The sequence below is a fragment of the Phragmites australis genome, chromosome 5 (assembly GCF_958298935.1).
Source record: "Phragmites australis chromosome 5, lpPhrAust1.1, whole genome shotgun sequence".
Lineage (NCBI taxonomy): Eukaryota > Viridiplantae > Streptophyta > Magnoliopsida > Poales > Poaceae > Phragmites > Phragmites australis.
Window position 1 is genome coordinate 27,091,157 of NC_084925.1, and position 14,939 is coordinate 27,106,095.

General features: G+C 47.3%; 3 protein-coding genes across 3 annotated transcripts; 1 reads left to right on the forward strand and 2 right to left on the reverse strand.

The window, feature by feature from the left end:
• Positions 1 to 6,088: 6,088 nt before the first annotated feature.
• LOC133917536 (uncharacterized) lies at positions 6,089 to 7,514 on the reverse strand. The gene is made up of 3 exons (XM_062361418.1): positions 7,085 to 7,514; positions 6,548 to 6,967; positions 6,089 to 6,312 (listed from the first exon to the last, which is right to left on the reverse strand). Exons 1-3 carry the CDS (start codon positions 7,181 to 7,183, stop codon positions 6,223 to 6,225), a joined length of 609 nt encoding a protein of 202 aa, XP_062217402.1. The 5' UTR covers positions 7,184 to 7,514; the 3' UTR covers positions 6,089 to 6,222.
• A 2,569-nt stretch (positions 7,515 to 10,083) lies between these two features.
• LOC133917537 (uncharacterized) lies at positions 10,084 to 11,971 on the reverse strand. Its single transcript, XM_062361419.1, has one exon. It carries the CDS (start codon positions 11,949 to 11,951, stop codon positions 10,467 to 10,469), a length of 1,485 nt encoding a protein of 494 aa, XP_062217403.1. The 5' UTR covers positions 11,952 to 11,971; the 3' UTR covers positions 10,084 to 10,466.
• Positions 11,972 to 12,151: 180 nt separating this feature from the next.
• LOC133917538 (uncharacterized) lies at positions 12,152 to 14,627 on the forward strand. Its single transcript, XM_062361420.1, has one exon. The coding sequence runs from the start codon at positions 12,681 to 12,683 to the stop codon at positions 14,232 to 14,234; it is 1,554 nt and encodes a 517-aa protein (XP_062217404.1). The 5' UTR covers positions 12,152 to 12,680; the 3' UTR covers positions 14,235 to 14,627.
• The last annotated feature ends 312 nt before the right edge of the window (positions 14,628 to 14,939 follow it).

Sequence of the window (14,939 nt, forward strand, 5' to 3'; positions counted from 1 at the left end):
AAAGCTTCATGCTCCTATGTCACTATCTCTTTTTGAGCCTCTATGCGATTATGAGCACCACATTCTACTCTCTATAGTCCTTTGATGTTTCTAGCTTGCACAAATACTTTGTGGTATACTTGTGAAAGCTCATTAGGTTTGTATATTCATGCATTTCATGGTGTTTTTTGTCCTTGATGTTTGCATTGCCAAAGAGGGAGAACTTACGTACTAAATCACAAAGAAGAAGAATCCTAAAATCTGTGCATTCATCAAGGGGAGCTTTTGCATTTGGTTTGTCCCAGCCTCTCATCGAGCTTTTGTGATCCTTCTTATGCCAAATGACATATTTTGCTTTTTCTTGAGTTTTTTGTTCACTTCGGTTCGCTTTTCTTATTGAATTTCTTCAGACCAAAATCTTTGTACTTTGAGGGTTATCAATGCACTCATCAAGGGGGAGATTGAGAAACTAAGTTGAAATATGCTTGGTTTATATGAGATGAGTGATTGATAATGTAGTTATTTTGGTTTGTTGATTTTTGAATTGCATAATCATGTATATGTGTTGCAACTATGATCTTCGCTAACCAAATTTGCAGAGAATATGAAGTTGGCGTGTTTGTCTTTGAGTCTAGGAAAATTATACACACCGGATGATCCAGCGTGAAGGATTTTGTACATACCGGAAGGTCTGGAATTCAGATGAGGTTCACGCTGGAGCTTTTCAACTCCGAAGATGAAATTGAAATACACACCGGATGGTTCAGCGATGGATGGTCGGTCTGCTAGATTGAACACGCTGGATGATCCGATTCCAGCATTCACGATTTTTTTGAGACGTGCTTTAACAGAGGATTTTGATTATGGACTAATCTATAATGGAGTTAGAGATATGTGTGTGCTTATCTCATATTATGCAGGTGATGAATGCAACTTGGCGGTCGATGGCAAGATGACCGAAGCCAAGCTGGGTGCTTGGTGCTGGACGATTGAGGGAGTCAAGCGGAGTTAAGGGTGATCCTAGCTAGGCACATTAAGGTCAAGCAAAGCATGGATGGAAGGATGAAGACGGCATGTTGACGAAGTCAAGCGAAGGAGATACCGGTGCAAGTGATAAGGTGGCCCGAGGGATCAGGATCAGGAATGGGAGAGACTTATCGGCAGTCAATATCGCAAGATGGAGTATATGTGTCAGCATCGAGATGCTTGTTTGAGGTGAAAGCAAGTGGCAACGAGTCACGCTTTGAGAAACATGCTAGGCGGTTTTGCGATTTTGCCTCAAAATCATGGAAGTATGGAGTGCATGTGGCATCATCACGAAGCTAGCGTCGAGGCGAAGCTAAGTCGTGAAGGCTTCACGACCTTTCGATGGACAGAGCAAAAAATAAACCAAAATACCTCGGTGGTAGGTAGGAGGCCATTGAAAGAGAAGTGTATTTTGGGAACAAGAAAGCTTAAGGACTAAGCAACCTCTCTGAACCTATAAATAGAGGGGTAGGACTGTGTGGAAGACTTGAGCCAACCATTTGAGCCTTGAGTGTTAGGTTTTAGAGGAGAGGAAATGAGAGCTTAGTCTTTATAATAGGTTAAAGCTTTCTGTGAGAAAAATATCTTGTAATCTATAGAAAAGAGGGATGTCCTCCGTAAGAAATGAAGAGATTGTTACCTCTGTTGCATGTGTTCATCTTATTCTAGTCTTTTATTCGTTCCCTTGCTTTATTATGAGTTTTTCTCTTTTTGATTGTGTTTTTGTTTTAGTTGTTGTGCTGAAATTTTCCCACCTTCAGAAGATGTTCTTCTCTTACTAGAGGCATAAAATTTACATACAAGTGTATCCAAATAGGTCTTGAATTTCCTTGCCTCTAGATCATCAATCTTCTTCCAGTGATCTTTTCTTTGGAACAAAGATTACTTCCATCAAGTTGCTATCTTTATATGGCGATGACTCGTAAGATGAGTGTCAATGGAACCTAGGGTTCATATACATCCACGAGAGCCATATGTTTATAGGAGATTTCTATAGCAACTTGATTCTCTATGGTTTTTGCTTCCGCTTTATTTTGAGGTGCGTTGAGTGATCAAATAGGAGAATATCATCTGTTTCGAAAGAAATTGATGAGACGTCTATTCACTCCCCTCTAGGCATCATTCTTAGTCCTTTAGTTGCTAACATGTTGGAAGACACAATTGGTTTGTTGAAGTATTCTGTTGCTCTACAGTGGCAATGAATGATAAAGAGCATGACATAACGCAAACTGAATATAGATGATAACAGGAACATGCAGGATTACCAAGAAATAACATGAATTAACTGTTATTGAACTTCTATATATGCCATATGTTGTTATCAACCACTAAGCTACATGGAAGACAGGGTTTTCTGCCTTAGAGGGGAACATTTAGACAAAACAAGATCAGGAGAAGAAAAGGAAAAATAAATGGATGCCAACTTTAGTCAATACTAGTGGCAGCCGGTATCATACCAAATGACATACTAAGACGTCTCAGACTTCTTCCGATCTCACATACCAAATGAATTAACTTACAAGTAAGAAGTGCTAACCTAGCTTGTGTTATACTCCTACTACTATCAACCTCCTACACCTTATTCGAAGTCCCCAAAGGCTTTAGCGGGATCTTTGGCATGAGCGTTCAAAGCAACAGGACGCTCACCAATGGACTCCGATCCACCGAGCTGCCTTGCAAGCTTCCTGCTGCCATTGCCATCCTTCTCTTCGATCCACTGCAATCTGCAGAGGATGAAATCGATCGGCCCCGTTTTTGCTGTGCCAGGCCACTATCTCGCAATGTGTTTGGTGAGTTACTCAACAGAGGATCAGTTAGTTAGTTAATGCTAGAGATGAACTAGATGATGGGACCAAGCCGAGAATAAGAATGTCATGCGCCACCGATTCATTTGGCTCACCACTGTGCAACTTCTTCTCATGTGTGCCATGCAATTGCAGTTAACAAGAGCCAAGGCCCGGCCGGTTTCATAATTGCATCCGTGGGCTTCGGGTGACTCTAAAGAATGCATCCATTGATCCAAGTCGAGTTTGGATAAGGGGACAAATCTATGAAAAACCTTGAGTCCCCAATTCCTTTTCCAAATAGCGCTAGAATGGTATTAAACTTAGAAAAATACATCTCTATATTACAAGAGGTCCTTAAGAAATAAAGAAATTAAAAAGACAACACAACTAAGTCCTCTTGTTCACCTCATCTGCCTTGCAGCAATTGTGGGAAGATGATAGTTGAAACCGGAGTCAAAACCTTATATCAACTCTGATGAGAAACTCTAACCTTTAGATAGCAGCAATAACCAACGTCTTGAATCCACTATCAAGACACATTTGAGACTTTGAACGAGCATCAATGGTGTCCTCATCAAAAGAGATAAATGATTAAATCTAGCACCACCTTCTATGGATTCACCAGATCCAATAACCCAGTAACAAAATCCACGACTAACAGTGAGGAAATCATCGACCTAGAACAGCAAACCACATGAGCGAATGATGAAGTTCTCCAACCCTACTGCAAATAGATAGAGACAAGCTAACCTCTCATGTGCTTCGCCAAAGTAGCTACTGAAAGAATCGAAAGACCCAAGAGGAGATGAATTGGACACTAGATAAAAACACTACAACCAAATTAATATAAAACAAGTAGCAACCTTATCCTAGAAGTAATATAAAACAACTACTCTAACAAGCTAGAACAAGACAACTACATAAACAAGCAACGACACTAATCAAATTGCAAAATTAAAAGCTTGCATTAAAATAAATGCTCAAAGTAAATGCGGGAAAGGAAATAGATAGATAAGAGAGCACCAATTTTTTTTCTCAAGGTATAGAGGAGTTAGCACTCCCCCCTAATCCTCGTTGGAGCATCCACCAAGGATATAACTTCCCTTGAGTCACCAAGACTCAAGTGCTTCCCATGATTGTCACTTCTCCATCTCCGAATTGGCGGACATCAAAAAAAGTACATTGCTCTTCCAGAGGCTCCCACAAGAACTTCAAGAGCTCACCGAGACACCTCCAAACACCAAATACTAGCAAGATATTGCCAACCACCAAGAGTAACAAGTCAATAGCTTCATTTGACTAAGATCAAGCCTAAACTATAGCTAGATGCACACTTGCTACTCTTGAAGTACTAATGATATCCTTTATCTTCAATTAGGGACTTAGAAATCAACTCAAGTACTCTCTCTTGCTTCTTGATGACACATACAGTGTATGAACTCCTCTAGGTCACAAGAGAACCGAATGAAACCAAGTGTAGAGGTATTTATAGGCTAGAGGTCCAAATCTAGCTGTTGACCAATTGCCCCATTTTTCTTTGAACGGCGGATGATCTTGCGTGCACTGACTTACACAAGCCAGAAAATCTAGCGTGTATCTTTTTCAACCACTCTCAACTGTCAGCTATCAATTAGCCGTTAAGCCTGTTAAATACTACAGCGAAGCCTCCAGACACACACCGGATCATCTGATGTGTAGAACCACGAAATCCAGACTTCAAAATTCTTCTCTGCAAGAAACACTCTGGCGTATATTCCACTGTACACATCGGATCATCCGGCGTGCATATTCATCAAACATCATGTTGAAAACCATACTGCAAGAAATGTTCTGGCGTAGCGTCTTATGAACACCAGAACATCTAGCGTGGACTTCAAACAAAAAGTGCTACATCACCACACAAAAATACTCCGATATTCATAAGTCTTATATCGCCGGACCATCTGGTGTACTTAAGATCTTTTTTCCTTGATCCAATAAATACTCTGGCATGTTCATCTCTAGTAACATCAGACCATCCAGTGTACTAAAACTTTTCTGAGCTCGTCCAATTCAAGTACTCTGAGCTCTAGCTTCTCAACATCTTAACCATTAGCTTCTTTGAGCTACCTAGTGCTATAAATTTGTAAGTGTGCATCCAACCTTGTCTAGACTCAATTAGGTCAAGCTACAACTCTTAACCCCTATTGTACGATCAAAAGACTAAGAAAAGAGACTTAAACTACTTTGAGTGGCATTCATCTCCTTATGACACTTAGAACTAAAAGATATTTAATCTTGATGTATATATCCTTTGATCGCCCATTATATCAACTTAGAGACTAAGAAACACACTCATCATTGTAAACTAAATTTTTTTATACCCTTCAAAACATACATATTAGTCACAATGATACGGTTATCATTAATCACCGAAACATAGACTACTTACCTGAGGATTTAGATGCTACAGCTGAAGTTGCCAGAGAAGAGGTTGATAAATCCAATCCTATATGAAGATCTGCGATGAAGATGGGACCCTGCTCCTCCTCCTCGTCGGTGATGTTACCGAATGTAGAGGAGGAGAGGGGGCAAGGATAGGGGCGGTGGGAAGCTCTAGGAACCACCAAAGGTTGGTATTGAAGCTCAAGCTATTGGCATCGACGGGAAACCTTACGTCCTCAGTTAACTCTGAATCCATGAAAAACTAATTAGCATGTGTGCATCCTATGCTAAGTAGAGTCTAGTTTAATTGGAGAGTGTGGATATACGCTTAGATCATTCAAATAGGAGTCATTTTCAATACGAATTTAAGTGTCTATTTAAAAAAATGGTTATTACATCTTAGATATCTTATGTCTTATCATTTTATTGGTACAAAAGTTATAAGTTATACTTCTCTTATTAAATAAACGTACCTTAGGTACAACTCATCGAGGACAGAAAAACGAAGCAGCGAAATATACTGTAATCTGGCTCCCGCAGTGATGCAACGACTGTTCTCTACACTGAGCAGCTTGCGGTGAAGTTTTGACATCACGAACAACATAGCATAGTACACTACTTCACTCGCTACGGTGAAATTAAAGACTACACGATGCAGGCACACCGTACCACTGGATCAAGGATCCGTATCACTGCTTTTGTGCATTCTTCTTTCTACGTTTTTCAGTCGGTGTCACTGCATATATCATGCAGACATGCAGTACTGCTTTTCGCTTTGTCCTGCGCGCGCACGGCATGGGCATGACGGACGTGCATGAAATGAAAGCACCAACTTTACTTTACTCTACTCTCTGCGTGGTGTTAATCAGAAAGGAAGACAAGAACGTGGCCAATGCAAATAAAAGGAAGATGAGCTTTGTTTACATAGGATTAGAACAGAAAGAAACAGCGAGAGAAAGAAAGGAAGAAGCTTTATCTCTGCTACTACTTTTAAACAGCAACCAGCTTAAAGCCCAAAAGACGCCATCATGGTGAACCCAAGCATCAGCAGCGGCACCATACAGGCGGCTCGAACCGAAGTGGCTGCCCCCGCCTCCTGCACGAAGAAAATCATCATCGACAACCAGAGCAAGCAGAGAGAGAATATTAAGATGGAAAGAACGAAATGACACATGACAAGAAGAGTGCAAAGATCCAATGGCGTTTAATAGCTGCTGTTTACAAAAAGATGTTAAAATGGACGAGATGGAAAAGAAACGGAGAGAAAGAGGTACGTAAAAGTGTGATGCATCATGGATTCATGCATGGGCCAGCGCCGTGGCACTCTCTACCTGCCGCTTTTCGCCGGGCTCGAGCATCGGCAGGATGGTGGCTGTGTCCGTCACGCCGCGCGGGACCGGCACGGCCGGGCTGCTCCTGATGAACGCCGCGCCGCTCCCAAAGCCCGGCGCGGGCGTCTCGGCCTCGGCAGGGGCTCGGGCTAGGGCGCGCGCGGGGCCAGCCGACGACGTCCTCGGCGCGGGCGCTTCGCGCACGCCGGCGCCGGCTACCGGGGCGTGCGCGGCGCGCCTCACCTCGCCGCGCCCTCGCCGCCACCTCTCCGTCGGCAGCCTCGGCCGCATGTCATCGTCGCCGCCGCCGGACACCGGAGGCGGCGCGGCCAGCGGAGCCGGGGACAGCTCCGGCGTGGGGTCCGGCACGATCACGGTCAGCGGCACCTTCTCGTCGCCGTATACGTAGTGACCGCGCAGCTGAACACATTGCCGTGACAAGTAACGTCACGTCCGCGCGTGCTGACAACTTACTCCAGCGGCATAGCGCGGCTGCAACTTAAGTGGACATGCATTGATATGCCAGTGCGTGCGTACCTTGAAGGCTTGCGACGGGTGCAGGAACTGGAAGCAGAGCAGCAACGCGAGGAACGAGCCGGAGCATCTCACGACGTTGCGCAGTGCCACAGCTCCCATCTCTTCCTCCTCCCGCTCCTGTTTGCTTCAGCTCTTGCAGTGCAGTGAGCTGTGCTTGAATGTTTGCCGATGCTATTGTGGCTTGCAAGTGACTGGGGTGCAAGAGGAGCAGTAAGAAGTAGCCTTTGAGGGCAAAGGCTGTGAAGAGGCGTTGTCGAAGAAGGAAGTGGAGGCACACGGTGGTGGGGGGGCAGTGCAGCGGAGGCCGAGGCTAAAAAGCCAAAGCCCAAAGCCCAACGGGCAGCACCACAAGAGGTCAAGAGCTAGCTGAGCAGAAAGCAAAGACGGCAGCAAGCTACCAAAGCTTTTGGGACTTTTGGGTCACCATGATGATGGGGGAGAGGGTTATGTTAATCAGCGGTCAGATCTTCATATGGATTTGCAGCTAATCGCCGCGCCTTTTAGGGGTTAATTACAAATAGGACTGGCAATGGGTTGGATGAGATCTAAGTAGAGCAAATCTATATCTTACTCGAAACCCACCCACTAACCTCAACTCAATTTAAGCTTGACATAAAAAACTAATAAAAAACTAGTACTGAATCCATACCCGTTAGTACTCATCGGATTTCAGATGCTCATAGGATTTTTACTCTCAAAATCCAGATATCTCTCTGCAGCCCACCAGTGAAGATGGTTGCGTGGGGCGAACACGAGGGCGTGGGGCTACGACGACGGTGCGTGGTGACGATGGTTGTGCATAGCCGTAAGATCCATGATTGAAAATTTAGATCTAAAACCGGATCCATCAAACGCAGAACTCACAGTATCCGAACCACAGGTCCAATTATCAGCCTTAATTACGAGACGAGCTTTAGCGGTGGTGCACTGCAGCGTTTGGGGAGGGGCAGGCTTTGAAGCCCTTTTTGCTCGGGGCGGGATTCCGATGCGCGCGCGCGCGCGGGTTCCGAGGAGGGCGCCTTTTTGGGACCGATAATTGTGACATCAATGGCTGGCACGGGTTGGTGCCCGACGCTGGGCACGGGACGGGGCCCACCACCGACGAGCTGGTTTTCAATCCAACTCCTGAGTAATGAGCACCATGCGTCGCCACGCATCGTCGTCGTAGTCCGACGCTGGGCTCGGCCGGCTCCTGAGTAATGAGCACCATGCGTCGCCGTGTGCGTGCGGCCGTGCGTCCCGTTTTGGGTATAAAATAAATAGTAGGTATTTGTATTATCTGATATTCATATTATACTATGTATATTATAGCTATATATTTGACTATTTCATCTCCTATCCAACGGTGTAAAATTATTTAAAGTCATAGTATTATATTAAAAATAACTCTTTAACTTAAGATAGAGGATAAACCCACTAAAATAAAGTTATTTATGTTCAATTATTATCGTGCTCGTGTCAAATAAATTTATTATTTTACAATTCATTGTTAAATTTGTAGAATATTGCATACAACTGAATCTAGTATGTATTCCGATACGGATTCAAATTCGAATAATCTTATTCATATTCATATTCGATGATATTTATATTTATATTTATATATATAATATAAAAATTAGACTCTATCTGTACCTAATCCGTTTTCACTAGAGCCCGCTCGTTTGGCAAAAGGCTCTACTGCCGGACGGGCTCTCTCCCCGCCTCTACTATCAATGTGGCCCACGGCCTCGGGGTGCGTGAGCTCGGTGAGCCCAACGTGGCCAGCCTGTGCCCTGCCAGGCTTCTTGTCTCATCTTAGATTTTTATTCCCCTAAAAAAATCTTAGATTTTTATTTATTTATATTTATTATATTTTTGAAATTAACAAAAATAGATGCTTGTCACCTATTTAGTGGGCAAGATATAAATTATCCATTTCCTTTGCCCAATTAGAGAGCGATACGCTAAACAAATCTCTTGCCTAGCGAGTGACCTATGTGCCCGCCGTCACGCGCGCGCCCTTTGGAGCCATGCAAGGTATTGTTACGGGAATGAATTGCCCATTGGACGCACAATTCTTGGCCCCGATCTATAAAAGGCTGAAATCATCTTGAAATGCCATTTTAATTCAAAAAATTGAAAGAATGAGAGATAGGTTGAGAGGAGAGGAAGAGAAGAGCAATGAAGCCCTATCAAATTCCATCTTTATTGTCGGTAAGTTATCTAATCTTGTTACTTTATTTTACAAACTTGTTAGGTTAGCCATCAGATGTAGATTTGTATCTAGATTGTATTGTTATTAGAGCAAGGTTACACGATCTAATTTAGAGGTAGTTGTATTGTTATCAAATCTAGATTTTTAGAGTAAGGTAGAGTAACAATGCAACATATGATCTGATAATTAGGATCAGTTGTTTGAGTATTTATGGTTATAATATTCGAAGTATGTTGTATATGTATTGTTATTTTTAGATCTAGTACTTAAAATTTAGTATTCTTTTTCGGATTTAGTTGTTGTAGGCCGAAATAATGGTATAGTATTCTTATGATGTTTTTGGAACTAATTTATTTTAGGTTTCTAAGTGTTCTAATTTATCCCCTCTTATGACATCACCGTTTCTCACAATGGAGGTCGTCGGACTTTATGGAGCTTGGTGAGTTCAACACGAATCTCTTCGCCAATCCTAAGGTGAGAAATTCGATAGATTTTACCCTACTAAATCGATAAATAGCAATTCTCTTATAAAATGAGGCCTACACGTTTTTCATTTTTTTTATAAAGAGATTGGCAACAACATTGTGCCTCTACTTTACTGCAACAGTCACTCTGAGCATAAGCTTCAGTGCTTAGCAACAGAAATGTTCACACCGACATATATGTACCATTTGCAGATAACATAACATGCCAATAAACCAATGTCATATTCCAGAAGCACATACTTCATACCATTTGGCAAATTGACCAGTGTCACGGTCTCGCAGAAGCATACAACCATCGAACTCGTACAGTCAACCCTTCGCTGCTAAATAACAAGTCAATAAACCAACGTCAAATTTCAGGAAGCTGACATTTCATATTAATTCGCAAACTCACCAGTATCACAGCCTAGCCTGTATGTAATTCTGCAAGCTAATTACATATAGGAAACAGAGATCAGCTTGTTTCTTCTCATTCAAACGTATCACAGAGTTCAAAGAATTAGAGCACATATGTATCAACAGAAGCCAAACCATCATGCTTAGCTACACAGGAAATGATTTAGCGCCAGATCAAGTTTGTGGAAATACACTGCCCAAAGCAATTTTGTTGACTCACCACCATGTATAGAAAATTCAGCACCTAAAGCGTAGACACAAAAAAAACGCAAACAGGTTGCTTGGCAAGAACAACCACAACACCCTATGGTGCCTGGAAGAAAGGTGGGTCACCGTCAGTAGCGTCACTCGGTCGCAGCGGCAGGAAGGCATGCAGGATAAGGCTTTCCCGGAGCATGTATCCGGAGAGTACGGTGCAGTTACCAGCAAGTTGGTAAGTCTGCAGCACGGTCCCAATGGCATCACATTGCAACAGGGCGTGCGTGCACTGTATCAGCACGGTTCGCTCCTCGGACACGACGAACACAGCTGCGGATAGTTCGTCTTGCTCATCATAGCCATGGTGATCGCGAATCGCAGCCTCCGGCAAACCAATCTTATACGTCCAGATCCAAAACTCCACACCGTAAGCGCGATAGAGAAGCCAGACTTCGACTGACCTCGAAGCAACAAGGGTCATAGCGAGCCTGCCATTGATCTCAAGCAGCTGGTCGCCCTCGACCTGAACCACCCTGTCTCCCTCTTGCACCATTGGAGGAGGAATCCAACGGAACAGCTCGTCAATAGTGTTGAACATCAGCACGTAGCTGTTGTCCTGGTGAACCTGTGGCAACCAGTGCAGGAAGTCGTCGACCATGACGGGTGGCATTTCGCAGGAAGGAGATACCCCACCGGCCAGGACAAGGCGGACGGCCTCCGAGTCGGCTGGGCGCCCGATGTCCCTTCCCTCCTGCTCCGGGAAGTGGAGGGAGAAAACCCAGTACCTGCAGCCTGCGTCTTGGTGCCCACGGTGGTACAGCACTCGATACTCCCTCTGAAAGGCTAAGCCGCCCACGTAGAAGCCGACGATGTCGCCGAGGTGGTGGAGCGGCGGGAGGCGCGCCCAGCGGCGGGTGCAGGGGTTGCAGGCGTAGAGTCTGGCACCGTAAGAGAGGAGGAGGATGCCGTCGCAGGAGCCCTCGATCCGGAACACGCGGGGGTCGACGATGGGGAGCGCGGGGTCGAGGTGCGAGAAGCGCATGACCGGGAGGGACGTGCGGCCGCGGATGTCGACGGCGCGGAGATTGACGCGGACTTGGTCGTCGAGGGGCACGGCCTGGTGGTCGAGGTGGAAGAAGAAGAGCGGCATGGAGCGGCCGTGGTCGAAGTGGTGGTGATCCTCGCGGAAGGCCTGCGTGCTGGGGACGTCACGCCACAGCCGGCATTGGGTGCGGCAGCGGGCGACCTCGGCGACCGGCAAGCGGAGGAGGACATGGTAGAGTGCCTCCTGCGGTATGTTCCTCAAGGCCGGCGCCACGGCTTCTCCACCATCCGCGGCCACGGCAAGACCGGGGGCGGGGTTCCCTCCATCCTCCACCGCGGCAGGCGCAGGGGCGGGGTTCCCTCCATTCTCCACGGCCCCATTCGCGGCGTGGTTCCCTCCGTTCCCCACGGGTCCGTTCGCCGCAGCCACGGCATGGTCGAGGTCGGGGTCCCCTCCGTTCGCCGCGGCCACGGCAACGGCGAGGGCGTGGTCACCTCCATTCTCCACGGCTCCGTTCGCGGCGTGGTTCCCTCCGTTGTCCGCCATGCCCGCGGGGCGGAGGTGCCCTCTCGAGTCGAGACGACCGTTGGGTCGAGGGGGCAGCGAGCGCGTGAGGGGAAAGCGAGCGAATCTTCTGTTGCCAGCTGGCGATGACTGGCCTCGTGCTGTGAAGGATGAGAGGAATATTTTGGATGGGCCTTTCGGCACGGCCCCTGTAGGCTCGTGTGACTGCAGTACGCGAGGCCCACATGGAAGAATGCCTGCACAGCGTCGCGATTCCATTCCCCTCTCTCAAAAAAAGAGAAATCATCGCCATTCCATTCACTCGTCTAAAAAAGAATCGCGATTCACGGGCATTCACCCGCATTTTTTTCCTTTGCAATTTTCTTTGTAGTGTTATACACTACTACACCATCTCCATGTCCTTTTCTTCTAAAAGTCTATAACTTCTCATCCACTATTTTTTCACACATCTCTTCTATTTTTTCCTACATAATCTCCACGTTTCTCTTCTTATCCAAACACTATGACAGAAGAGTCTGAAAGGGCATTCCTTTTTGTGAGGCGAATTGGCTTCTAGGCAAATCCCCCAAACATCTTTTTTTGTGAGCCGAATTGGCGAATTGGCTCGGCAGCCGCAAGGCCCATCCAAAATATTCCTCTCACCCTTCACAGCACGAGGCCAGTCATCGCCAGCTGGCAACAGAAGATTCGCTCGCTGCCCGTCGACCCAACGGTCGTCTCGACTCGAGAGGGCACCTCCGCCCCGCGGGCATGGCGGACAACGGAGGGAATCACGCCGCGAACGGAGCCGTGGAGAATGGAGGTGACCACGCCCTCGCCGTTGCTGTGGCCGCGGCGAACGGAGGGGACCCCGACCTCGACCATGCCGTGGCTGAGGCGAACGGACCCGTGGAGAACGGAGGGAACCAGGCCGCGAACGGGGCCGCGGAGAACGGAGGAGGCCACGCGGCGAACGGCGCTGTGGAGAATGGAGGTGACCACGCCGTCGCCGTCGCCGTTGCCGTGGCCGCGGCGAACGGTGGGGACCCCGACCTCGCCCATGCCGTGGCGGCAGCGAACGGAGGCAACCCCGCCCTCGCACATGCCGCGGCTGCGGCGAACGGAGGCTCCGTGGCCCCGGCCTTGCGGCTCATCCCGGAGGCCGCCCTCTACCAGGTCCTCCTCCGCATGCCGGCCGTCATGGTCGCCCGCTTCCGCGCCTCCTGCAGGAGGTGGCGCGACCTCACCAGCACGGAGGCCTTCCGCCGCGAGCACCACCTCTATCGCTCCCGCCGTCCTACTCCGCTATTCTTCTACCGTCTCGACCACCAGGCCGTGCCCCTCGACGACCACGTCCGCGTCCACCTCCGCGCCGTGGACATCCACCGCCGCGAGTCATTCCCGGTCTTCCGCTTCGCGCACCTCGACCCCGCACTCCCCATCGTCGACCCGCGCGTGTTCCGGATCGAGGGCTCCTGCGACGGCATCCTCCTCCTCTCCTATGACGCCATGCTTTACGCCTGCAATCCCTGCACCCGCCGCTGGGCGCACCTCCCGCCGCTCCACCGCCTCGCTGACATCGTTGGCTTCTACGCGCGCGACCTGTGTGGCGGGAGGGAGTACCGGGTGCTCTACCACACGGGGCACCAGGACGAGGACTGCAGGTACTGGATCCTCACCTTCCCGGACTATGCGGCGAGGTACATCGGGCGCCCGACCAACTTGGAGGCCATCAACTTTGTGCTGGCCGGAGGGATATGTCCTTCCTTCGAAATGCCGCCCATCATGGTCCGGGAATGCCTGCACTGGCGGCCACAGGTTTACCAGGACAACAGCTACCTGCTGGTGTTCGACACGGCTGCCGAGCTGTTCCGGGGGATGCGTCCTCCTCGCGTGCTAGACCACCATGGCTGGATTCAGGTCGAGGGCGAGCAGCTGCTTGAGATCAATGGCATGCTCGCCATGATCGTTGTCTCTCCGATGATGGCAGGTGTGTGGGTTCTCCAGGATTACATGAGGCAGATTTGGGTCTACGAGTACCAGATTCAGTTGCCGGTGGGTGCGATCCACGATAACCATGGCTATGATGAGGAAGCAGCACTATCCGCAGTTGTGTTCGTCGTGTCCGAGGAGCGAAACGTGTTGATACAGTGCACACATGCCATGTTGCAATGCGATGCCATTGCGACTGTGCTGCAGACTTACCAACTTGCTGGTAATTGCACCATGCTGTCCGGATACATGCTCCAGGAAAGCCTTATTCTGCATGCCTTCCTGCCGCTGCGACCGAGTGATGCGAATAACGGTGACCCGCCTTTCTTCTAGGCACCATAGGGTGCTGTGATTGTTCTTGCCTAGCAACCTGTTTGCTATTTTTTGGGTCTATGCTTTTGGTGCTGAATTTTCTATACATGGTGGTGAGTCGTATAGGAATTGCTTTGGGCAGTGTATTTCTACAAACTTCTATACATGGTGGATTGGTGGTGAACTATGAAGTTGCGTTTGGCAATGTAGTTCTGCAGACTTAATCCATTGCTAAAACATTTATGTTTAGAAAGCAAAATGTTTCAGCCTTCTGTTGATACATATGCGCTCTAAATCTTTGATTACATAGAATGAGAAAAACAACCTGAGTTCTGTTTACTATAATGTAATGTCTCGTCTCATCCTTCTGTTGTTTTGCATCTGTGTATGGTGATAGCTTGCAGAATTACATATAGCTAGGCCAAGGAGGTAGAAATTTGATGATTACACGCTTCTGCGTGACTGTGATACTGATGAGTTTGAATATGATTCCTGAAATTTGGCACTGATTTATTGACTTGTTCTTTGCACCTGGTATGTATATCTCTACATAACGCCAGAACAAATCATGTATGTCTGTGTGAACACTGCTATTTTTAAGATCATGCTTGAGTTATTTCTGCAGGTCTCAGTAAAGTAGTGGAACAATGTCATATTTCTTAAATATTTATCTCCTCATAAGTACATCAAAGGTGACGTTCAGTTTTATTTCTCGATAGGCAAGCT

Coding starts and splice junctions, on each gene's coding strand:
- LOC133917536 (XM_062361418.1), bottom strand. CDS start 7,183: ATGGGAGCTGTGGCACTGCGCAACGTCGTGAGATGCTCCGGCTCGTTC. Junction 6,968..7,084: donor ACCCGTCGCAAGCCTTCAAG/GTACGCACGCAC, acceptor CAATGTGTTCAG/CTGCGCGGTCACTACGTATA. Junction 6,313..6,547: donor AGCCCGGCGAAAAGCGGCAG/GTAGAGAGTGCC, acceptor TTCTTCGTGCAG/GAGGCGGGGGCAGCCACTTC.
- LOC133917537 (XM_062361419.1), bottom strand. CDS start 11,951: ATGGCGGACAACGGAGGGAACCACGCCGCGAACGGAGCCGTGGAGAAT.
- LOC133917538 (XM_062361420.1), top strand. CDS start 12,681: ATGGCGGACAACGGAGGGAATCACGCCGCGAACGGAGCCGTGGAGAAT.